General features: G+C 58.0%; 2 protein-coding genes across 2 annotated transcripts; one reads left to right on the forward strand and one right to left on the reverse strand.

Annotated features, from left to right (window-relative positions):
- Positions 1-13557: 13557 nt before the first annotated feature.
- Positions 13558-20739, forward strand: THPO (thrombopoietin). Its single transcript, XM_006138528.5, is given in 6 exon segments — positions 13558-13957; positions 16287-16414; positions 17901-17987; positions 18397-18561; positions 18774-18923; positions 18925-20739. Coding segments are annotated over 6 exon segments (615 nt in total). The 5' UTR covers positions 13558-13944; the 3' UTR covers positions 18997-20739.
- A 123-nt stretch (positions 20740-20862) lies between these two features.
- POLR2H (RNA polymerase II, I and III subunit H) lies at positions 20863-24443 on the reverse strand. The gene is made up of 5 exons (XM_075938075.2): positions 24233-24443; positions 23766-23849; positions 22679-22772; positions 21857-21940; positions 20863-21507 (listed from the first exon to the last, which is right to left on the reverse strand). Exons 1-5 carry the CDS (start codon positions 24303-24305, stop codon positions 21390-21392), a joined length of 453 nt encoding a protein of 150 aa, XP_075794190.1. The 5' UTR covers positions 24306-24443; the 3' UTR covers positions 20863-21389.
- Positions 24444-24654: the final 211 nt, after the last annotated feature.

Consider the following 24654-nt stretch of genomic DNA (forward strand, 5'->3'; position numbering starts at 1 on the left):
CAGCCCTCCACACATGCACAGGCCCCGTTCATGCCGGGGCGGCGTCCTGCCGGCCGCATCCCTGTTTGAACAGCCCCATGGGCAGGTCCCTGAGGGGTGAGGGAGAAGAAAGCCAGAGGGGTGCACCCTGTTTCCAGCCTGGCGCCTGCGCTGGGCTTTGGATTGGTGCCCTGGCCCTCCGCACTCCCTGCTGCACTCCCCCCCCCCACAGCAGGGAGCCCCAACCCCTGTGTGAGCCCCCTTTGCCCAGCTCCCCAGCTTCCCGCAGGGCCCTCCATCCAGCCTGAGCACAGCTGGCCCGTGAGCAAACAGAGCTGTTTGCTTTGCTGCCAGATTAGCAGCCTCCAGTCAATCCCCTTTGTCCGCTTGACTTTCTCTTTTATGAGGGGACCTTTATGGCTGCAGGGGCTTCAAAGGGCCTGGGGGCTTCCTCCCAGCTCCCCCCACCCAGACACCTGGAAGTTCCCCCAGCTCCCCCTGCAGCTAGTGCTAACATCCTGGCCCTAATGCCAGTGTGGGAGTGGACCAGGGCTGCAGCTGTGGGTGGCCTTCCAGCCGCCTCCGGGCAGGGGAAGGCAGATGCTTCCAGGGGACGTAGGAGGGGGAAGGACCCAGGGGAGATGGCATCTGACTGCACCGGAAGTGGCTTGGGTGATTCTAGAGCCAGCTGCCCCCTCCTGCCCCTGTGCTGCCATTCGCACCTGAGCAAACGGCCTGCAAATGGCTCCCAACCGGGATGGGACGTGGGGAGGAGAACCCTGAGCTGGAAGCAGTTGTCACCCACTCCACCCAGGTGTAAATGACATACGAGGTGCCAACAGGGTGGTGCCCATTCCTGTCATCACAGCCCTGCAATGGTCCCTCCAGCTCACCTGCCCCTGGAATTCCCTAGGTCCTCTTTGCCCTCCTTCTTAATGACGGGTCCTCCGTTTGCCCTTCTCCAGGCCTCTGGCTCCCTGCCCGCCCTCCAGGCCTTCGAGTTCCCTCTCCCCCTTGCCCAAGGCTTGCTCCGAGCACTCCTCTTGCCTGGAACAATTGGTCCCCATATTCCAGCAGCTGTGACCGGGTGAGCACTGGCAGGGCAGAGCTTCGGAGCACAGCGATACCCCCGAGCCCTGTCTCCATAGCAGCTGGGAACCGGTGTTCCCAGCCGAGAGGCACTTGCTCAGTCCAGGGGTGCTCAGGCCCTGGGGCCCATTTGCTTTTTGGGCTCTGCTAAAGCTCCCAGTAGCAAGCGGGGACATAGACTACATGTCACCCTAGCCACTGGGCAGAGCCCCTCATAGCCCATTGACCCAGGGACGCCAAAGGGAAGAATCCAGCTGGGATTCATGGCCGAGATCTGTCGGAGAGAGATCCCATTCCCTGCCCCACCCCCGGTCACCGGACGGCAGCGTTGGCACCAACTGAGCTACTCCTAGAAAAGAACAGAAAAGCCAATCAGAAGAGGCTCTTTAAATCCCTTAGGAGCAAGAGAAAGAGGAAGGAACGTTCAGGCCCGCTACTTAGCAGGAAAGGAGAGCCAATAACTGGGAACATCAAGAAGGCTGTACTGTTCAATGCTTCAGGCTCCACTGTAGAGGTTCACGGTGACCAGAAACTCAATGCAAGGATACTGCCAAGAGGGACGGCACAGGTTCAGGAAGAGTTAGCTAAGTTAAATGCATTCAAGTCAGCAGGCTCCGATGAAATTCATCCAAGGGCACTTAAGATGCTAGCTGGAGCCATCTCAGCTCCATCAGCAATGATCATGGAGAACTCCAGAAGGGGGGAGGGGAGAGGGCAGAGGCCTGGAAAAGGGTAGATGGAGGACGGTCATTAAAAAGGAATTTCAGACCAGCCAGCTTAACTTCAAGACCTGGAAAGATACACTCTCCATTAGTACGTACCTAGAGGTGTCAGGGCTGTCAGCAAGAGCAAACAGGGAGGTGGCAAGAACAAGCCATGCCAAACCAACCTCGTTTCCTTCTTCTACAGCCTGCTGGTCTAGTGGCTGGTGGGGAAGCAGCCATTTGAGACAGATCTTGCTCTGAGCATGGCTTTTCACCTCGTCCCGCAGAGGGCCGCAAATGAGGTAGGGGACCAAGCCCAGCACCTGAGCAGGGGGGAAATGATGCTGGGAGGGTAGGGGGAGCAAAAGCATGGATCCTGAGAGCTCTAGGAGGGTGGGAGGGGAAGTGCAGCGCAAAGGACCTGAGACGTAGCCAGGGGGAGGAAGTCACTGAAAGCGGGATGATAAACACCGGTCCCCAGGACATATCCCTCTATTGGGCCCATGTGATCTGCCCACCCACAGTGGCTTAGATCTCAATAGCCAGTGCACCCCAAAGCAGCCAAGGTGCTTTGCAAACCACCCATCAATTCACCCACCGCTGACTTGTAGCCTCCTCCGAGGGGACCCCAGCAGCTGTTTACTAGGGATGCTGGGCATTGCTTTGGGTTAGGAAGGGATGAGCAGTCCTTCTGAAAAGCAGGCCAATTCCTGGGATCAGAAGGATCTCACAGAGCTGGAGGTTAGCCAGGACATGGGGTTGAGCCCCCTGATTCTCAGAAAAGGGTCCCAGAAGCATATGATGAGTCGCACGAAACACACTCTGGGACAGCTCAATTAACACGAATCAATAGCTCAGCCTGTCCTGCAAACAGCCTTTGCCCCTAGCACCCCAGATTAATGCAGCTCTGGGTGTGGCCTTGTACATCAATTACTCCCCATGCTAATTTGTGTATCTTGATTGACTTCAGCTTATGGTCAATACACCCTGCCCCAAGCAGTGCCCTGGGCAGTAGATAGAGCTGCAAAAAACTGGCCACTGTGGCTGGGTAGGAGCGCATCTAGGGTGAGTGGAGGCTGGGGAGCCAGGGTCCATGGGGGTGCTCTTGGGGAGTGGGGGGTGCTAGCTGGAATCGTCCCCACCTCTGCAGGAGCCACCATGAGGCTGGGGGGAGCAGCAAGAAGGGAGAGGCAGAACAGCTGGGTGCAGAGCAGGTGAGCCTAGTAGCCAGGTGGCACAATTGCAACTCTGCTGGAGATGCATCTCCCTCTTGCCAATGCACTGCTCCCACCAGGCCTGCAGCCTACACCCAGCTAGGGGAGCAATAGCAGGCTTTATAGAGACATCTTATTTCCCATCAGGCCTAGCTTCCTTAAAGAAACAGGCACATTAGTATCACCTCCTCCAAGCGACAACACCTGCTCAGAGCCTTGGCTGGTGATCCCCGAAAGCCCCTCCTTTGAGGAGTTGGCCCATGCGTGAGCAAACTCTTCTGGTGGCCCCTGGATATGACAGGGTATGTCACTTACTGCCCACCTTGGAGAGTAGGAAGAGAGAGAAGGCAGAAGAAGAGCTTGCAAGGAGGGGGAGAGACAGCAGAAGCCGTACACTAGCCTTCCGTCGCCCATTACCAAGCTCACCCCAACCGCTACGGTACCTTGACTTCCCAGCTCCCTCCCTTTCGGTAGCTTCTATCCTCTGCAGGAGGAAACAGCTCCCAGCGCCCTATCCAGCCCCCAGCCCTGCCGTAAGCATGCCAGCCCCCAGTCTACCACTTTTGATGGGGTTACTACCTGTGTAAATGAAGGAAACACAGTCCAGATGAAGTTACTGTTAAGTGGGTGCATAACTGGTTGAATGATGGTACTCATACAGTCGTTGCTGTCAAACTGGGAGGAACTATCTAGGTTCTGCAAAGATCTGTCCCGGGTTAGGTACCATTCAACTGTGTCATTGACAACTTGGAGAATGGAGCGGAGGGAGCCTGTAACATTTGGAGGAGTTGTGAGCAAGGTTCCCGTGAAGATTTAACATCCGTGAGCGGAGTGAGTTTTGTCTTGTGCACCAATAATGAGGTCACGTGCGCTTGTTCGGACGTGCCACTACTGTGGCACCCACCAGTGGTGCTGATCCCTGAGAGACTCTCCCAGTGCAAAGACCCCAGACCGATTCCCCCTTAGGAACTTTCCTTCTATTTACTGTTTGCTACTGTAAGGTACAAGGGAAGTGTTTTTATTTTTTCACATGATGTTATTTCAGCATGTTGTCATATTCAACAATTCTACTTTATTCTATACTTAGTATAAGAGGCCGTATTTGCCGCCTGTGTATTACTATTATTATGTGGGTGATTGTAGATGTTTCTCCTTGGTACAACTGAGATTGCTCTTAACTGTTGCGTTCATCTATTCAATGTAATTCAGCTTTTGGCCTCTTTTATCTGGCGTGTGTGTGTATTTCTAAGCTTGACTGAGCAGTTTGCCATATAAAATAGTTTCAAGTTCTTTAATGATCTGTCTATCTCTGATTATCTGTTGTGAAGCTTTAGACTACCACATCTGTGTTGTGTATAGGTTTATCCTTACTTTTTTCCCTACAGATTCCCAGGGGCAGCCCGTCCATATAGGCGAACTAGGTGGTCACTTAGGGTGCCAAGTTAAATGGGATGCAATAGGGCGCCAAATGGTGGTGCAATATTGTTGACGGGTTTGGGGCGCCGATTGCATGGTTTGCCTAGGGTGCCAGTTGCTGGCAGCTAGTCTAGGGCTGTTCCTGCAGATTCCTATTTCTTCCCTTAGATTTAAAGATGAGAAAAATCAGAAAGCCAAAAGATTGCAGAAAACACACGAGAACGTTTGAAGATTCTGAGCAAGATAGTACAAGCTGTAAATCTGGGATAGCTCAGCCATTAGCCAGTAATAATGAATTCTTTTTCTTCCTAGTCTAGTTACTGGAAGAAAACTTTGAGAAAAGTTGTGAAGAAATGTTTCTCTTTGAAAAAAAAAAAAAAAAGCTGAAGTTGAAAGCTCAGCTAACAAATCCCTTGACTAAGGATAGTTTAAATGCTTCAGAGGGGTAGCTGCATTAGTCTGTAACAGGAAAAACTTAAAAAACAACAACAAATGGTCTAGTAGCACCTTAAAGACTAACAAAACATATAGATGCAATGTGGATGGTTTCATGAGCTTTCCCTCTTGTAATTATTTGAACCATCTACTCACTGTCTCTCTTTTTTTTCTCCCCTCCTTTTTTTTTTCTTTTTTTCCTCCTCCTTCCCTGCCCCCTTCCCTTATTTATTCTTGGATCTGGACTTCTAATACTCGGGTCATCTGAAGAAGTGGGCTGTGCCCACGAAAGCTCATGATACCACATACATGTTTTGTTAGTCTTTAAGGTGCTGCTAGACTATTTGTTGTTTTTTAAGTTTTTCTTGATAGTTTAAATGTATTTTCTCTGGAGACGTCATGTGGACAAGATGTTTTGTGGAAACTCTTTAGCATTTCCCTAAAGGATTATTAATGAGCATTTAGTGCTCGTGAAAGATTCAAGATTGACAGCACTGAGATCTCCAATCCTCCCTTTATTAATATAGCATGGTGAGATGCATTGGCATTTACTCAACTAGTGGGTCTCAATCCATGGTCAAACGGCAATACAGACTCAGTCAATGTCTTATTCTCTAGTGAGGCTGCCTGCATGGGTGCTACATTTGTAATATTGTTCACTACAAAATAGAATCAGACCAGTCATTTAACAGATCTGTGGATTTATGACTTTACGGAGCACAATGAGAGCAGCCGCAACTGAGATCAGCGTGCTATTCCACTGTAGCTGGAACCGGGACAGGGACAGCCTCACCGTGCTCTGGCTCCCGCCGGAGCACATGGTGGCAGCCACCTGCCACGTGACCCCACCAGTCAGGCCACGTTACACTCTGCCAAGTCGGAACCACTCCTCTTCCAGCAGGTCCAGGAGGTAGGCCTTGAATTTTTGGGTGGGCCTCAAATTTTTTTGTGTGCAGGCACGCACCTTAGGGGGAACTATGGTTGTGAGAACTGTGAAGGACAAGATTAAACTTCAAAATGACCTTGCCAAATGGAAGAATGTGTCTGAAATCAACCATGGCATTCCATATAGACCAGTGCAAAGTCCTCCACCAAGGAAGGACACATCAAACGCCCAACTGCAAAGTGGAGACTCACTGGCTAGGTGGTCGTACTGCGGGAAGGGGTAAAAATGTGTCACAAATGAAATAGGAGCCATCGGTGTGACAGTTACAAACAAGGCTAAGATCGTTCTGGGGCATACGAACAGCAATATCGTACGTAAGACACTGAGGACAATTGTTTCACTCTACCCAGCAATGGCGAGGCCTCAGCTGGAGTACTGAGTTCTGGGTGCCACTTTACAAAAGATGTGGATAAAATTGGTGAGAGTCCAGAAGATAAAAAGATTTAGGAAACCTGAACTATGAGGCAAGGGTACAATCCTGGGCCCGGTCGGTTAGTCTAAAGCAGTGTTTCCCAATTTTATTTGTCTCACAGAACCCTTTTAAATGAGAAAGAATTTTGCGGAACCCCTAATAACAGTCTAATATATGGAGCTGAAAAAGTAGACCACAAATAAGAAAGGATAATAATAAACAAATGCTAAATAAGATCATGAGATCAACATTTAGTTTAATTGCACAGATTTAAAAACAAAAATCACTTCATAGTAATTATTATTTTTTTAATCATAAACTGTTATTGTCATGACATTTTCTTGCGGATCCCCTATTTTCACTTCACTGAACCCGGGGTTCCGTGGAACACCATTTGGGAAACACCGAGCTAGAGAAAAGAAGGCTGAGGAGGGACCTGACAACTGTCGCCAGAAAAGTGAGGGCTGTTATAACAAGGACTGTGAGCACCATCCATTGCTCTTGTCTATTGGAAGCAGGTCAAGCATCAACGGGCGTAATCTGCAGCAGGGGAGATTTAGATCTTCAGAAAAACATCCTAACTCTAGGCAGTGATGCTCTGGACAAGGCTTCCCAGGCAGGTTGTGGAACCCTTGTCATGAGTGGGTTGTAAGCATGGGCTGGGCAAACATCGGTGTACAAGGTCCTGTCTCAGCACGGCAGGCTGGAGGACATCTGAAGGGCCCTTCCAGCCCGGCACTGCTATGGTTCTGGGAAAGTTCAGGACATTGCTTTCCTGTCTCATTCCAAAGGCAGCCACAAAGTGCCCTTGAGTGCGGTGCCGGGGCATCAGGGTCAGCATTGATTGTGAGGGGAGAACAACCCCTGCTCCCCCCCTCCCAGCTGCCGGCAGCACCGGAAGCTCGCCAGTGCCACACCGAGGGACTGCAGTTGAGAGGGGAGTGCCTCTACCTCGCTCCCTGCACCTCTCGATGACACAGCTGTTGGGGGACTGGGTCTTTCCTCCATTCCGAGGAGGCAGTGCCTGGAACGTGCAGACCCCACTCTTACAGCAGCGTTCCCTGTAAGCTGGGTGTTAGGGCGGCCGCTCAGGAGATTCCAACGCTGCCCAGCTGATTAGCAGAGCGCCACCAGGTAGGTATCGTTTCCCCCATTGGTGCATGTTGGCACATGCCTCGGTGCTAGGGACGTAAAATCCCATTTAGTCAGTTAAACGCTTACCCGGGATCCCATAGGCAGTGGGCCTGATTAGTCTGGAGTGACCCCAGCAGCGTGGTGGTTCTGGCCAGGTTGGAGCAGCCTCTCCTCCCCCCAATCAGGCTAGTTGCTCCAGCCTAGTTGGGCCACCAGTTCACCATTACCAATAAGCATCACCCTTAATTAACAGCTTAACCAGTTACTGGTAAGCATCACCCTTAGTTAACCAGCTAACGGGTGGCATCCCTACTCAGTGCACATACGAAAATGTATTCCACACCTGGATGGAAAAAATCCGCACATGGATGCAAAAGATTCGCACGAACATTGATCCTCGCCAGCGTTTTTGCCGTGTAGGGTTGTAAGCGGAGGCTGCAGGGGGACACCGTGGCTTGTAGCAGTCAGTTCCGGTGTTGGTGAGCCAGGGATACGGGGAGCCAGAGGGACACACAGGCCTGGACTCTGACCAGGTTGGCAGGGGATGCCTAGGACCAGGTCAGCAAGGAAAAGGTGACACCCCCGCGGATGGTCTCAAGGGAAGCTGCCTACTGCCACCTAGTGGCAACCTAGTGGCACTGTTGGCAGAGTTCCCCCTTTGCTGTTGGGATTTCATCACATTCCCTCTGACACTGTCCCATGGCAAAGGGCACGATGATTCCCTCCCCCCACCACCCTTCCTGGGATCTGTGCTGATTTACTCCAAATAGCCTCAGCCACGCCTTTGTGCCTAGCTCTGTGCAAGCATCACAGAATGCTCGGCTAGATCTGGGAGGGGGATCCATTCCACAAATGCAGCTCAGCCCCCCCCATGCTGCATTCAGGGGTTTGGCCCAGACACCCCCACTGCACACTCTGGGGATCCCCTGTCCTGCGAGCAGATGTTCAGTTCTGGGGAAAGGTTTGTGGTCAGAGCCGGAGCGTGGTGCCAGCCTGCCCCAAGCCCGTAGAGCTGAGATGCTCTGCAAAGTGCAGTTTGCTCCCTGTTCAGCAGCTTACGGGAGTGGCCATGTGGCTCTTTGCACTAGACAGACGCCGCATTCTTCAGGAGATGGCGAGACAGACCTGGCAGCCGGAGCTTAGTGACTGTTACTCCTGAAGAGCTGCGAAACACCTGGCTTCCCAAAACAGAACAAGGTGCTGATTGCCCGAGACTCCTCTCAGCCAATGCTCTCCCCAGTGCTCATCCCACCTCTGTGCAGCAGAGTGGAGGCCTCACTTTGGGGGACGGATGTGAGAAGGGTCGGGTGCTGGAGCCCCTGTATGGTGCCTCCCACGAGCCTCGCTGCTCAGCCCAAAGCTTGGGCGGTTAAATCTGCCTGGGTCTGGTGAGGAGCCGTGTTGCTTGGATGTGAGCCTTGCTGTTGCGATCAGGGTCTATGGGATCCTGTCCTTGAAGGGAGCGCCCAGCGTCAGCCAGCCCAGAACCACACAGCAACCCCTGCTCTGGCATGTCACTTGGTCCGTTCAAAGCTCAATTTCTTCTGACAGGCCACAGCCCCGACTCCCACTGAGAACCGGCCAGGGGTGTCACCAAAGACAGCTCCTGTTCAGAAAGCCCTCCCCTGCGCCACTCGGCTGTCCCTGAATCTTCAGGGAGTCTCCGCTCTGACAGGCCAGCTGTGTGGGCAGCCAGATCGGGGCGCAATGATTTCTATCACCCAGGGAGGGGAGCAGTTTGTGTGCGAGTCACCACGAAGGCCTGTGTAACCCACACACCTAGTGTGGTTCGCTGTCCCGTGCAGTGGCACCTAGACCACAGCAACAGATAAGACCAAGAGACCTCATGGGCTGAGAGCCAGCTGGCTTTATAGCTCAAGCTGTAGACTTTGTAAAGGCTCCTATACTAAGCTTCGGAGGTCCCAGATTCAAATCATCCAGTTGCAGGATGTGGATGTGGGCCTTGCAGTGCTCCAGCTTAGAGCTTCCCTCCACCAAGCAATAAAACCCCCATGGCATGGTCCCCACTCCCCTGCACGCACACGTATCCTGTTGCAGTCTGAAGGAGGTTGCCAGCTCTTTGAGCAGGGCCTGGGTTGCATTGGTATAAGGAGGCGCTTGGCACATTCTAAAGTGCTGTGTTGGTTATTACTGTGCTTGCTGCTTCTCTGGGCGTGGTTCTGGTGACTTTCATATTCATTTAGTTAAATTACACAGGAAAAGGTCACCCCCGTGCAGAGCATCAGTGCTCTGCCCTTGGGCATCTCAGTAGATTTGGTCCCCGCAGCAGGCTGGTAGCTGCCTCTTTTGGCCATTCTACGGGTTAATTCCCAGCTGGCATCCCAGGGAGCAGCAGGGCATAGGGCAGATTTGTGACCTGCTGCGAAATTCCCGTTTGGGCTGAAAACAGGACAAGGAAGCTGGTTCAGGGTTGAGGCCAGGCCCTCCCCGTGGTCTGGGTGCCCGTGGAGGCGGGTCTGAGTCTTGGTGCCCACTTGCTGTTGGCGCGATGAAGGGACAGAATACCACCAGTGCCCTGCTTCTGCTCCTGGTTTAGACGCCCCGATGCCAGGGCGCCTGCAGCCTGTCACGTCCGCAGCAGGCAAGAGGCTGGGCCAAGACTCCCACTGCAGCTCCGCTAACGTTTGCATTGGACAAAGCCAGGTGTGTGGGAAGCCGGGGGTGTTTGACCCCGGGGCTCTTCACTCGCTTGTGGGCCCACTGCAGTGGCTACTCTGGCCCAGGCTGGAGCTCCTGCTGGCATGCTCCCGGCCCTCCTGCTGCCCCTCCAGATCCCAGACCACCTGCCCGGATCCTCTATGACACTCCAGGTTGGCACTGCAGGGCCTCAGGCCAGGGAGGGAGGGAGGTCCTGGGAGAGGAAAGGTGTTTGCTTTTGCCTGGTTGGTCTCACATCCCACTTCCTGGGGCAGGAGCCACCCCTCTGCCGGGAACTAAGTGGTGGGGAGAGGGCGGGGTTGAGCATGTGTAGTGGTGTCAGGCTGGGTGTGCGTGAGCATGTGTGTTTGGGGTGCCTGAGCGACCGAACACAGCCCTGGGCTTCCCGGAGCCTACGAGACGCAGGCAGCTGGGGGACGGCAGACGTGAGTCAGAGGCTGGTGGCACTGGGTCCGGCCCCGAGGTGATTGCCCTGCAAACCGCTTCCTCCTGCAGCCCCGGCGCCCGGGGGAGGAGCCGGCATGTGGCCATGGTGATACCCCAAGAAGATACATGCTAAGAACCCAGAGTCCCACCCAGGAGCTGCGGGGAGAGGGCTGGGTATGCAGGCAAAGACTTACAGGCCTGTTCTGGCACCTGCCCAGGCCACAGAGCATAGGGGACAGGCCCCCAGAGCGACGGGCGCAGACCCTGCTTGGCCGCAGGAAGTGGCCCTGGGGGTCTCTGGCAGCTTCCCCCATGTGCAGGGAACTCCTGCCCAGAGGAAGACTCGGTGCCCGCTCTGGGGGGAAGGGACAGCGTCCAGCTGAGGGTACCAGGGCTAGCGGCACAGCTGCAGGGCTTGTTTTCCAGCCGGCTCTATGCACTCCTCCCCAGATGGGCCATTACCCAGCAGACAGCTCCCTGGGGCCAGGGGCAGGGGTTGGGGGAGGGGGATCAGGGCAGCACCTGACTAGACACCCCCGTGCCAAAGCAGCCCCTATGGAGCTGTGAACAAAGAGCCTGAGCCCGTCCCAAGAGGCACCGGCAGCCCCGAGGATGTTGGGTGCACACCTGGGGCTCTCCTGGAGGACGCTGGAGTGCGTCCAGCTTCTGGCCATGCAGGCCAGTGTGCTGGGGGGGCTGCCGCACCCCCCTCTGCGCTGACACCCCAGCACTCACCACACAGAACTTCCAGGGGGCAGGGCTTACAGGACCCCCACCTGCGCAGGGGGGCCTGAGGGTCGGAGCTCCAAGCTGGGTTTGTTTCAGCCCCTTCTCTTAGCGAGCCGGGGGCAGCCTGGGGCTTCCACAGTTAAACCAGCTCCAGAGGATGTTCGTTAACAATTAACATCCAGCAAATAGCTCCGGAGTCCCTTCCTGGCAAAGCCCCGGCCTGGCCCCCACAGACGCCCCTTCCCCGGCCTGGCTCCCACAAACACCTCTTTCCCGGCCCCCGGCAGGTTCCACAGCCGCCCCTTTCCCGGACCCCGGCTCCTGCCTGGCTCCCACAGCTGCCTCTTCCCCAGGCCTGCCTCCCAGAACCACCCCTCCCCCAGGCCTGGGCCCCTGCCTGTCCCCCACAGATGCCCCTCCCCCAGGCCTGGGCCCCTGCCTGGCCCCCACGGATGCCCCTTCCCCTTGGCTTGGGCCCCTGCCTGGCCCCCACGGATGCCCCTTCCCCAGGCCTGGGCCCCTGCCTAGCTCCCATGGCTGCCTTATCCCAGCCCGGAGCCCAAAGGATTCCACCAGCTGTCCTCTGGGCATGGGGGCTCTGGGCCTGCTCCAGCTTCCTTGCCTACCCCTTCCTGCTCCGGGCTCTCTGCACCCAAATCTCACCCCTCCCAGCCCCGTCTTAGAGCTGCGCCCCCTCCCCCCGCCTGGACTGCCCCCACCCCCGCCTGGCTTAGCTGGGCTTTGACTGCACAGAGACTTAGCCAGGGCGCTTTCCTTCCCATGAGTCTTCTCAGCTCTGCCCCATGCTCCCAGTGGGGCAGATGATAGAGTCCAAGGGGGACCCCAGAGTGCAGGACAGGACCTGGAGGCACTGCCATAGCGCTGTGGCGGGGCCAGGAGCTGGCCTGGTATGAGGCTGAGGGTTAGGGTTGCCAAGTGTCCGGTTTTTGCCCAGACTGTCCGTTATTCGGGTCCCCGTCCGGTAAAAAAACCCAGAAAAGTGAAATGTCCGGTATTTCCTGTTTACCTGGGATGGAAGCTGCCTCTGGCGGGTGTGGGCGAGGAGGGAGTGAGGAGTGCAGGGCCATTTAAAGGCGCTGCACCTTTTTTTTTTTTTTGCTCAACAACTTTGGTCTCCCCCCTTTTTTTCTCAACAGCATTTTTTCAAGGTGGGTTTTTTTGCGGGGAGGGGGAGGTTGGTATTTTTTGTTAAACCATCTGGCAACCCTACTGGCGGCAGCTCTGGGGGAGCTGGAAATGGTGCTGCCCAGTCTTTGCATTAGTCCGGGGGTTTTCAAACTTTTTTTCTCTTGACCCAGTTGAGGAAAATGGTTGGTGCCCGCAATCCAACATCATGTGACTAGAGTGTGGGCTCCGGAGGTGGGGTTGAGGATGGGAGCTTTGGGCTGTAGGAGGGGGCACTGGCCTTGGGGGATCAGGGCTGGGGCAAGAGATCACCTTGAGCAGCTCCTGGTCGGTGGTGCTGGGCGGGGGAGGGGGCTAAGGCAGCTTCCTGCCTCTCCGGGCACCGCAGACCATGCTGCCCCCAAAGCAGCCGGCGGCGGGTTCCCAGCCAATGGGAGTGGGGAGCTAGTGCTCGGGGCAGGGGCAGTGCGTGGAGCCCTGTGCACATTTCACCCCCTCCCCCTCCCAACACCTAGGAGCTGGGCTTGCTGCCAGCCACTTCTGGGGCGCAGTGCAGTCTGCGGTGCCAGGCCTTAGCACCCCCACTGGTCGCCTGATCCCCTTGCAGCAAAGAGACCCAGCGCCCGACATTCACCACCCAGCACTGGGACACGACCCATCGCTTGAAACCCTGCGTTAGTGTAACCCCACCTGGGCTGTGGCTTGGCTGACACAGGGACATGAGGGTAACAGGCCCCTTACAAAGTCTCAGGGCATGTTCCTCTGGACGGTGGGTGCTGGGGGGCCTAGGGCATGGTCATCAGCATCTCTGTATCATTTAGGGGACCTTGTGAGGGAAGGGGGTGCAGCCCTGAGCCTACAGGCCAGGACTCTGGTGCCAGGGAGAGCAAAGGGGGTGCTGGGAACAGATCCCTCCCCGGCGGAGCTAGAATTCCCCTTCTGTCCTCACGAGCGGCACCATCTCCATTCCAGGTGATGCCAAGAGCAGCCCCTGAGCCCTGACTGGGTCGCTGGGGCGACCCGCCAGCTGCGCAGACATCCCTCCAGGCCTCCAGCCGCACAGAGCCAGCGCCAGGCCCCCAGCTTGCGTGACATCCCCAGTCTGGGGCACGACCGTTTCCACCTCTCCCGACGCCAGCCGTGCTGTGAGAGCAGGTGGGCTAGAGACGCAGCCCCAGACGGACGTGGGGCTTGCCCGGCTCCTTGCCCAGCACGTGCAGAGGGGGGCTGGCGAGGTCGGCGCACGGCACACGCTGTGTCGCGGGCCAGCGGGTGAGCACAGCGAGGCGGCTGCCTCCAAGTTCCCAGCTGTGTGCACGACTCCAGCGCTGCAAGCCAAGGAGGAAGCCGGGGGAGGCAGGAAGCCTTCCCAAGGGTTCGCGCTGTGTCCCGGTGCCTTTCCTCCGAGGTCCAGCAGCACAACAGGAAGCCTGGCTGCGGTCACTCGGCAGCGGGAGCGACCCTGAGAGCCGTGTGGCGTCACTCCGGGGCTCTCCCGTCGCCTCCTCTGCGTCAGGTCCTTGTGCCCTGCCAGGAGCCTGGGCTAACGCTGCCCTAAATGGAAGCCGGTCGGGAGCAGGGGAGCAGCCACTGGCCCTGGGGTAGAAGATGTAGTGCGGAGACGGCCAGCCTAGCATGGAGCTGAACAGTGAGTGCTGGGGACCCCCAGGCTGGGCTTGGGGAAGGGGGTGGAAGAGGCTCACACCTGGGCAGGGAGTGGGGTAGAGAGAGACAGAGCTCTGGGGGTGGGAGGGCTGTTAAGTCCGGGGCAGGACTGGTCCTGGCAGTCTCATCTCCAGGGCTGCTGGGATGAGGCCGCAGCCCCTGCTCTCCTCTCCCCATGGGGACGTGGGGCTCAGAGCTGTTGGCCGGGCACCTCCTAGACCTGTAGTGTCAGTGACTGTGCTGGCATGAGACAGCTCGAGTGCCCCCGTCACGGAGCTCAGCCCCTGGGGGTAGGGGTTTAGGCAGCGTGCCCCCGGGTGCCACACACTGCCCGCCAGCCCCGGGTTGCACCCCGCCCCCCGCCCTCTTGGGATAATGGGGCCTCTCTCACACTTGGAGAGACTCTCCGTCCACCCACCCGCCTCTGCCCCAAACAAGCCCAGCACCGAGGCCCAGCACGGGCAGGCCTGCTCGGTTCACAACGATGTTCCCGCCACGTGGAACAGACGAGAGGAGAGTGGGCTCAAGCCGTCTGTGTGTTGGAGCCTCTTATGCTCCAGAGACCTGGGGGGGCAGGAGAGGGGACCAGTGGGGCTGATGGGGACGGGAGTGCAGGGCTGGGCTGTTGGGGATGGTGGGGCAGGGGCCAAGTGAGCCTGGTGGCAATATAGGGGGCAGGGACTTGGCAGGAATGACAGGGAGAGGGCAGGGGTGGTGGGAACAGAGGAGCAGGGCTGGCAGGGGTGTCTGGGACAGAGGGGTGGGGCAGGGCCAGTGGGGATGTTGGGGATGAAGTGGAGCAAACTCCCCGCCCCCAAGCCAGAGAATTCCTGTCCTGAGCCCAGGACTGCAGCTGGAACAAGCTCGTCCCTGTTAGAGACCCAGGGCTCTGAGTGTGGGGAACCAGCCCTGGCAGAACAGTGCTGGGGGCATTGCTGCCTCTGCAGAGTGCCGGGCCCGGTGGCTGCCGGGGTGGGGAGACGGATACCAGGAAGCCGTGCACAGAGGGCACTAGCATTCCCGGAGATGCTCTGAGCCACGTGTGCCGCTGCCTGCCTCCAGACGCGCTCGCGGCGCAAAGGCTCCGTCCCAGCGCACAGGGCCAGCAAAGGAAGCCGTTTATCCTCCCCTGTCGCTGCCCCGCTTCCTGGGGATGGAGCCCAGCAGGAAGCAGGGCAGCGCCACAGCAGGCAGCCACCCGGAAATGCCATCTCCCATCCCCAGGCCAGCCGGAGCCAAGGGACTGCCACTGCTTGAATGCCAGTGCACAGCGGGGATCTGGCATCTCAGCCCTGACAGGAGCAGCTGCTTCTTCATCCCCCTGCTCAGCACCCTCTGGTGCCAAGCACCCCCCTTGATCTGCTTCTCCTCCCAGCCCCTTTCCCGCTGGCAGTGAATAGTTGGCTTCTCCAGCAAAGGGACTGTCCCAGAGATCGGGTCCAACATTTCAGGCTATAAAACCGCTAATTCCAGAGGGAGCTCGCAGCCAATTGGTTGCAGGAAGCCCTCTTCTGCCACATTTTAACCAGGCCTGAGGAAATGGTCCACGCTGGGGGTCTGCCTGAGGCTGAGTCTTTGGGGAAAGTTTCAGCTAAAACGATTCAGCCGTTAGCTTAGGGGGAAATGTGTTATTTTGCCCCCGTTAAAGCAACGCATACACGAAGGGCTTTGGAGCAGGGCTTTGAGATTTGGCCGAGGGGTTGCCGTGGTCGGAGTCATGTGCCGTTTGCTCACCCTGTGAAAACCAACCCCAATTTGGCCAAGCGATAAGCCTCTGAAAATCTCTGTTTGCAAGAGAGACGTGGTGGAGTTTGGGAGCTAAATTCCCCAAAGAGGGCATCTGCATTGAGCATGTTCCACCCCTCGCAGCTCCTACACAGTGACCAGGTGACAGCTAGAGGCCATCCCCGAAGGAGCATGTTCCCGCCTTTCCCAGCAATTGTTGCTGCAGACATGAGCGGCCACTGTGACATCAAGCGGGCTGACCGAGGACAAGGATACTGTACTTAGACCATGCTCCAGTGCTAGGCAAGAGGGGAGGGAGGAGACTCTACTCCCACTGAGGCAGGGAGCCGCCTAACACTGGAACCGGGGTCTCTGGCTTGGTTTTGCAACTCAGCCTGGTTGGACTTAAAGCACCAGCGCTAGCTCTGAGAAGTAAATGAATGTCCCGCCTGGCAGGTAGCGGGTGGGGTGTACAACTACCCAGGAGGAGGAGAAGGCAGGAGAAACAGCTCAACACACTTGTGTCCTCGTGTGAGAGCCCAGCTGCTGCAGACTGTAGAGAGGGGTCTTTCCCTTTGCTTGCTCAGGGCTGCTGCTCCTCACAGCCTTCCTCCTCCACATCAAGCTGTCCAGGATGGGTCCGGCCCGGCTGGTCTGTGACAACCGGCTGATCCTGAAATACATCAGCGAAGCCAAGGACATGGAGAAGAGAGTGGTAAGGGGCCATGTGCAACCCAGCTAACCAGGAGTCCCCCCCCCCCCCGCCCCCACAGCTAGGGCCTGTACTCTGCTCCCTACGGTGCCCCCTGCTGGGAGAGGCTGGGACTAGCACACTGGGAGCTACTCCCACCGTGGGTGCTCTTGCCCTGCTCCCTACAGCGCCCCCTGCTGGGAGAGGCTGGGACTGGCACACTGGGAGCTACTCCCACCGTGGGTGCTCTTGCCCTGTTCCCTACAGCGCCCCCTGCTGGGAGAGGCTGGGACTGGCACACTGGGAGCTACTCCCACCGTGGGTGCTCTTGCCCTGTTCCCTACAGCGCCCCCTGCTGGGAGAGGCTGGGACTGGCACATTGGGAGCTACTCCCACCGTGGGTGCTCTTGCCCTGTTCCCTACAGCGCCCCCTGCTGGGAGAGGCTGGGACTGGCACATTGGGAGCTACTCCCACCATGGGTGCTCTTGCCCTGCTCCCTACAGCACCCCCTGCTGGGAGAGGCTGGGACTAGCACACTGGGAGCTACTCCCACCGTGGGTGCTCTTGCCCTGCTCCCTACAGCGCCCCCTGCTGGGAGAGGCTGGGACTGGCACACTGGGAGCTACTCCCACCGTGGGTGCTCTTGCCCTGTTCCCTACAGCGCCCCCTGCTGGGAGAGGCTGGGACTGGCACATTGGGAGCTACTCCCACCGTGGGTGCTCTTGCCCTGCTCCCTACAGTGCCCCCTGCTGGGAGAGGCTGGGACTGGCACATTGGGAGCTACTCCCACCGTGGGTGCTCTTGCCCTGTTCCCTACAGCGCCCCCTGCTGGGAGAGGCTGGGACTGGCACATTGGGAGCTACTCCCACCATGGGTGCTCTTGCCCTGCTCCCTACAGCACCCCCTGCTGGAAGAGGCTGGGACTGGCACTCTGGGAGCTACTCCCACCATGGGTGCTCTTGCCCTGTTCCCTACAGCGCCCCCTGCTGGGAGAGGCTGGGACTGGCACATTGGGAGCTACTCCCACCGTGGGTGCTCTTGCCCTGCTCCCTACAGCGCCCCCTGCTGGGAGAGGCTGGGACTGGCACATTGGGAGCTACTCCCACCATGGGTGCTCTTGCCCTGCTCCCTACAGCACCCCCTGCTGGAAGAGGCTGGGACTGGCACTCTGGGAGCTACTCCCACAGTGGGTGCTCTTGCCCTGCTCCCTACAGCGCCCCCTGCTGGGAGAGGCTGGGACTGGCACACTGGGAGCTACTCCCACCGTGGGTGCTCTTGCCCTGCTCCCTACAGCGCCCCCTGCTGGGAGAGGCTGGAACTAAAGAGGAAGGAAGGCTGGGAAGTCTCTTGCCTGGAAACCTGTGTTGCACAGCCCCAGCAATGCCGCTGTTCCACCTAACGGAGGCTGTGCTAATTCCTTCTCCTGCCCCCAGTGCTGGCCTCAGAGGCTGGGCCCCTGCTTGTCCAGCTGGCATCTCACCCAGTGCTTTCTGCCTCCTCTCCCTGCAGAGCCAGTGCCAGGAGCTGCCCCCACTAACCCAGCCCCTTCCACTGCCCATGGTGGATTTCAGCCTCCTGGAATGGAAATTGAAGACAGTGAGTGAAGCCGGGGGTCCCAGGGGTGGGGGATGGGTTGGGTAACACCTCCAGCAGCTGCAGCCCAGGAGTCCCTGCTTTTCCCTGGCCGGGCAGGGGAAGACGATCACTCAGCCCATCTTAGAGGGGGAAGCAGACACCGCGAGAAGTGACCTGCCCGTGGCTACAGCAAAGCCCCTGAGGGGAGGGGGGTATTTGTTTCTCTCCCACATGCCATCCACTGGCTGTTGCCCATGGGCTCAGCGGGGGGCGAGCAGTCCCACCTGCAGGCTCCCCCACCCCCTGCTGCTGGGCTAGATGTGGGAAGGACTGGGATGCTCACCCCTTAGTCCCTGCCTGCAGCTGGAGGGGGCAGCCCCTGCAGCACTGGGGTCGGACACTCCCCCCCCCCCCATCTCTGTCCCTTCAGAATGAGACAAAAAGGCAGGAAATCGTCTGTCACCTGGCGCTGCTGGTGGATGCGGTGACGGCTGCACAGGGCCAAGTGAAGCAGGAGTGTGCGGCTGCCCTGCTAGGGCAGCTCTACAAGAAAGCCAACTCCTTCCTCTTGCTCCTGCAGACCTTCAGCTGGCAGGTGAGACCCCTTCTGCTGGTTGTGCCCTGTCCCCGCCCCCCTGCCCTGCCCTTCCAGCCCCATTGCAGCGGGGCGAAGACTCACCTTGGCTCCTCTCTAAACCTGGAGTCCCAGCTGCAGATTTGCCCCCACGTGTGGATGGTGACTCTGAAGGGGATTGCTCTGAGCAGGGAAAGCAGCGCGTCTGAGCTCCCGTTCTCTGTTTGGGACAGGTCAGCGCCTGGCAGCCGGACTGCGCCTCCCGGACAACCCCACAGAGCCACCCCAGCGTGATCTTCCTGGTCTACAGGCAGCTCGTGCAAGGCAAGCTTCGCTTCTTCTTCCACGACCTGGCAAAGGATTTCTGCCAGGAAGGGAGCCAGGGGAGTGCCAGAGCCCCTGAGCACCCCATGTCCTCAGCTGCCGCGAGGGGACCATGAAAGCCCTGCCTGCTGATGGGGGCATCCACCAGGCTACAGGGGGAGAGAGGGTGGGAAGGAAATAGATCCTGCCCCCTGCTCTCTAGAGATGGGGGAGAGCAGGGCGGAGAGGGCTCTGCTGGAGCGGAGGAGAGATGGCAGAGGACCAGAAAGGTGGCTCCTTCAGCCACAGAGAGACCCCACTGCTGGGTCACTCAGTGTCCACCCAGAGCGAAGACTTGAGAGCTGAGCAAAAAGGGGCCTGGTCCCTGAGAGACGATTCTCAGCTCTGCCCAACCCAGGAAAAGGGAGGGATCTGCTCTCTGGAGAGAGCACCACTGGACGCATGGTGAGGCAGGCTCTGTGGCATGGGGCCTCTGAACCCAGCCAGCCCAAGTGCAACGTGCGCAGCACCAGAGAACTCGCCACCGCGCCAGGGCACGTGAGAGCCGACTTGCTCCCCATTTGGCCCTGCACCACGGGGCAGGGGACTCGCAGTCCCAGGGGAGCAGCTGTCAGAACGCAGCTGGGGACTCGCACACTTGCAGCCCCGAGGTTCGTGTCCTGTCTCTGGGCATGGGCCCAGCCCCCCGCATAGCCCATACTGATGCACTCGCTCATGGCGACGGTGGAAGAGGAAAAGGCAAGGGAGTTACGGGGTCTTGGACCAGGAAAACATCTTACGATTAAAGAGCTTATTTTTCTAAAGAGCCCTGTGATCGCAGAGGAAAGCTCTTCAGCAGAAGGGAAGCTTTGAGAGCTGGGCCTAGCACTGGGACGCAGGCCTGCTGGGGACCCATGCCTAGGGGTGCCAGCCTTTTTATTCTGGGGCTTCAGTGAGAAATAGACTCTTCCATCCCCCTCCTCAGGGGTCCTGTTCAGGCAAGGCTCCAGCCCATCCGGGAGAACAGCCCCACCCTCACTTGAGCAAGGTATCCAGCGCCCCCCTGTGGCCCCTGCAAAAACAGCAGGAGTGCCTTTCCCAAAGTGGCACACACACTTTCTCCTAGCCTGGCCCGTTACCCATCTCGCAGGCATCTCCCCTTCCATCCTGGCCATGCCGCAATTTCTAGGCTGAATTACATGGAAGGGGACAGTGCTAGAAGACTAAGGCCGCGTCTATGCTACAGCAGCCGGGCTACAGCAATGCTGCTGTCATACAAAAGCTTCCCACAATCTGCTGCATTCTTTTCCTCCCTCCACCCCTCTCCAAAATCCAGTCCCCACGACCCTCCACTCCCCTCCCAGCTCTCCTGGGCAGCGGTGTGCGGGGGCCATTCACGCAGCCAATCATGGTGGAACTTTCATGATGGGAGCTCAAGACAGGAACTCAGGGCACAGAGAGGAACATAAGGGCAAAGGTTCAGCCCCAGACAGGTCACAGGTAGGGTTTTGCCCAGGGGCACACCATGTGGAAGCCTTGGATCACAAGGTCTCCAGCAGGGGATAGGAGAACTTATGATCCAAGTGCAGGTCTTAAAACTTTTTGCCGTCTTAACCCAGGGTCACAGTCTGGTTACAGCCAGAAATGACCGGCGAGAATAATGGCAGGGTCAACTCGGAGACAAAATCAAGTATCAGGAAACCTGCCAGTGCAATTAGCTCAGCAACGCCTGACACAAGTGACTGACACATTCATGCCTGCACCCCAAAGCCAGTGCATGGAGAGGGGGGAACACTTGAAACACCAGCATTTTTCCTCTTCCGTTGCTGATCCTTGTAGCAGGATGCTGAGACTGGAGCTCTCTCGCTGCTGGCCGAGAGTGTAGCAAACTGCTGGGCTGATGCATTTGACTTGACCCCCGTGGTCCCAGTCCCAGCCAGTCTCCCAATAGCACAGCTCCCAGGCACCTCTCCCCCCCACGTCCCCCCGCTTGCTAAGAGTGACACAAGCAGGGACCAATCCGAAGCACTCACTTTAATAGAAAGCCGGGTGGGGTGGTTCAGTAACTGCCCCCTGCCACAGACAGGCCACAAAACACGGTGCTGGCCTCTGCGATGCAGCCAGCAGTGAAGCTAAAAGGGAAGTAGCCCCCCAGCCAGTACAGGAGAGGGCTCTGGAAAGAAGCCCATGACACGCTATGAGGAGTCTACACGGCACCACTCCCCTTTGCCCCCAGCCAAGGCCCTGCCCAGAGCTCTCCGCTCATGAGGGGCAGACCACTGGCCTGGATCAGAAGGGGGCTGTGGACCCCAGCAGAGGGGCAATACTGGTACAGGAGTCTGGACTGGCAGGGAGTACAGCAGCCTAGTGGCTCCCTTTCTGTATCACTCCAGAAGGTCCGGAACGGCCAAAGGAGCCGAAACCCAGCGGCTACTGAAAACAAGGGTCCCCGTCCTGGCCAGCAAGTCCATGTCTGGCTGCAAAGCTTGCGTATGAGGCAGGATCCCAGCTGCAGCCACAGTTCCTAGCGGTTCGGGTCCCTGCGACTAGAAGGCCAGTTTCTTCATCAGGAGGTAAACCCTGGAATCCACTTCAAAGCCGTGCAGGTTGTTGGCGTCTCCCTGGAGTCTCATGAGCAGCCCCCCGTAGGACACATAGGCAGAACTAGGGCAGAGGTGAGAACAAGACCCACGGATCAGGGAGGGGCATCACTCGGGCTCTAGAGGTGTTACAGCCAAGAGGCAGCCATAGTTGCTCACCTCATCAGTGTCAGGGAGCACACTGGCGGCTACAGGGAGCGCTGGCTACGGCCTCCACTCACCACTCTATGCTCAGTGCCCCGGCATTCCCCTATGGACCCACTAGCAACTCTGAGCAGGACCATGCTGTCCCTCCCTTAGCTACCCAAGCTTGGGACATTGTGCCCTGGTGGGGCATAGAACCACCCCCCTTACCTCTTGTGGACGGCAGGGGAATGGTATGGGGGTGAGGGGAGGGCAAGGAGGACACTTACAGGCGCGTGGCTGCCTCCGTGGACGTTTCGTCTCCCTCAATCCTGTACACCTTGCCATACATCACGTACTCAAACTGGTCGGCCCTGCGTGCAACAAGACAGTGGGGGTGGAGGGAGGTACATGGCCACAGATCAGACCCTCTTGCCCAACGCAGGGGAAAAGCACCACGTGGTTCTTGGAAAGCCACCTGGTCTGCTTTGCACGCCTGAGATAGCCCCCAATGCAGCCAGCCCCATAAGCACAGTCTGGCCTCTACCTCCACAGTACTAAGTGAAGCTTGAAGGCACGTGCAATCCGGCCTTACAGCACCACCAATAGCCACAGCTAGCTCAAGCAACCCTCGGCGAATATGGAGGAGCTACAGAACCAGGGCCGCCAAGAACAGATAGGGGCTGCTCAGATACAGCAGTGACGAGGACTGTCTAATTACGGATAAGAGAGTTTAGAAACCAAAAACTCAACAGGACAGATAAAAGTGAAAGATGAGAAGGAAAACAGAGAAAATGAACGGCGGCCGACAAGAGAGCAGAGCGCGGGCACAAAAGCAAAAGCGGCAAATGTGCGAGGAGACAGCAGTGCCCACTTGCCGACTGACCACAGCGGGAATCAGCCAGACAAAGGCTGGGAACCAAGGGCTGCTCTGGTTAGCCCCTTCTCCCTGGTGTTTAAAGGCCAACGTGATCAGACAGGGATGCTGACCCAGGGCAGCTCCCCAGCTCCACGCTTTCCCCACTTTCTTTACTCCTCCGTTCACTGACCTCAGCCTGCATGAGACACTACTGAATTCTTGGGCTACTCCCTGCCAGATGCTGCCCCGTTACCTGGACGGCCTGTCATCGGTGGGGTTATACTCCCCATCATCCAGGGTCCCATCTTCATACAAGGTGCTGGCAATAACCAGACGGAATTTGTCACCTGCAATACCCAACAGAGAGCAGGTGAAAGGCACGCTCCCAAGGAGGCCAGCTGGGCACAGGAAGTATGATCCCACACAGGGGCTACGTCGCCACCGGCAGCTTCTGTTCTTGCGCAAAAACTTGCCTGCTGTCTACACTGCACGCGTGTTCTTGCGCAAGTAAATTTACAGTACAGCATTGTAAAACAGGGCTTCTGCCGGCAGAGTTATTCTGCTCCCCACGAGGAATAAGCCCTCTTGTGCAAGAGCTCTTCCACAAGAGGGCAGTGTAGACAGGCCACATGAATTTCTTGCGCAGGAAGCCCCTATGGTTAAAATGGCCATCAGAGCTTTCTTGCGCAAGAGAGCGTCCACACTGCCATGGATGCTCTTGCGCAAAAGCACATGCCAGTGTAGACGCGCTCTTGTGGAAGACTTTTTGTGCAAGAACTCTTCCGCAAAACAGTTCTTGCACAAGAAGCTGCCAGTGTAGACGTAGCCAGGAAGGAACTCCGAAACCAAAGCACACAAGGCATACAGGCTGCATCTTACTGCAACGGTGCTTGATAGCAAAGAGAAGCAAGCCACCTGTGAACTGGCTCCTCGCCCCGATCTGCACAGTCACTCAGGCACACAGTATTCAGGGCTCCCAGCTCCAAGGAAGGGCAATCAGGGCATTCAACAGCACATCCAAGTGCCAGGTGATGCGCTCTGAGTAGCATGATCCCTAGAGGTCATGGAGCTGTCAGGCAGGTGAAGTGCTTCCCCTCACATCACAGCTGCATGTGACCACTGGATCTAATTGAAGGCCTCGTTCCTTCAGAACAGCAGCATGCAGACAGGGGCTTACTGCACTTTAAATCACACAGCCTTTTCCTTAATTAAACTTCATACCCTGGGTAGACAAGCCCATAGTGTTATGGGCACTTCCGCCAGCAGCTGGCTCTAGCTCAGCAGGGGCTGCCCGATACAAGGATTATCTGTTGCCAGCCTGAGGGCCCCCTACTACGTACCCAGGTCCACGGGGTAGATCTGTATGTTCACATCCAGGATTAGGTCCATCTTGAAAGACTCACTTTCACAATGCAGGCGGGAAACTGGGAGAGAAGGAGCAGAACCAGTGACCCAGGACGCAGTTTCGGTTCACGTTCACACCCAGATCTTGGGGGAGGGAGGTTTGGACCTGTTTATTCAAGGGCCTTGCTCCCGACCCAGCCCCAGATCCGTGGGGCGCTATGGGGCCCGGCCCCAGATCCGTGGGGGGGAGGGGGCGCTATGGGGCCCGGCCCCAGATCCGTGGGCGGGAGGGGGCGCTATGGGGCCCGGCCCCAGATCCGTGGGGGGAAGGGGGCGCTATGGGGCCCGGCCCCAGATCCGTGGGGGGAGGGGGCGCTATGGGGCCCGGCCCCAGATCCGTGGGGGGGAGGGGGCGCTATGGGGCCCGGCCCCCTGGACCTGGGGGGGGGGGGCGCTGACTCACCCCGGTCGAATTTCTTGCCCTCGGGGTCGATGTCCTTCACGTCGAAGATGTCCTCGAAGAGGATCCCGGCCATGGCGCGCGGCGGGCGCAGGGGCTCGGGGCCGGCGGACCCTCACTTCCGGCCAGGCGCCCGCTAGAGCCCACGCGGCGCCGCCATGTCAGTGCGGGGCGGAAGCACTCCCCCGGCCCGGCTCTACGCCGCGCATGCGCACAGGCTCCCTCCCGTCTGTTGGGCGCTCGCAGCCCCGCCCCGCCCCGCCCCCTGGTGTCCCGGACGCCTGGGTTCCCTCCCCGGCTGCTCCCGGCTGCTCCCAGCACCTGCGGGCAGCGCCTGTCGGGGTGTCCGGGGCCCCGTCCCATAGACCCGCCCCAATCCCGTCCCCCCGCAAAGCCCGGCCCCCGCGACCCTACACAAACACCCA

The sequence above is a fragment of the Pelodiscus sinensis genome, chromosome 10, assembly GCF_052426305.1.
Source record: "Pelodiscus sinensis isolate ZL-2025 chromosome 10, ASM5242630v1, whole genome shotgun sequence".
In the NCBI taxonomy this organism is placed as follows: domain Eukaryota; kingdom Metazoa; phylum Chordata; order Testudines; family Trionychidae; genus Pelodiscus; species Pelodiscus sinensis.

Coding starts and splice junctions, on each gene's coding strand:
- POLR2H (XM_075938075.2), bottom strand. CDS start 24,305: ATGGCCGGGATCCTCTTCGAGGACATCTTCGACGTGAAGGACATCGAC. Junction 23,850..24,232: donor GGGCAAGAAATTCGACCGGG/GTGAGTCAGCGC, acceptor CTTCTCTCCCAG/TTTCCCGCCTGCATTGTGAA. Junction 21,508..21,856: donor ACGGAGGCAGCCACGCGCCT/GTAAGTGTCCTC, acceptor CCTCTGCCCTAG/TTCTGCCTATGTGTCCTACG.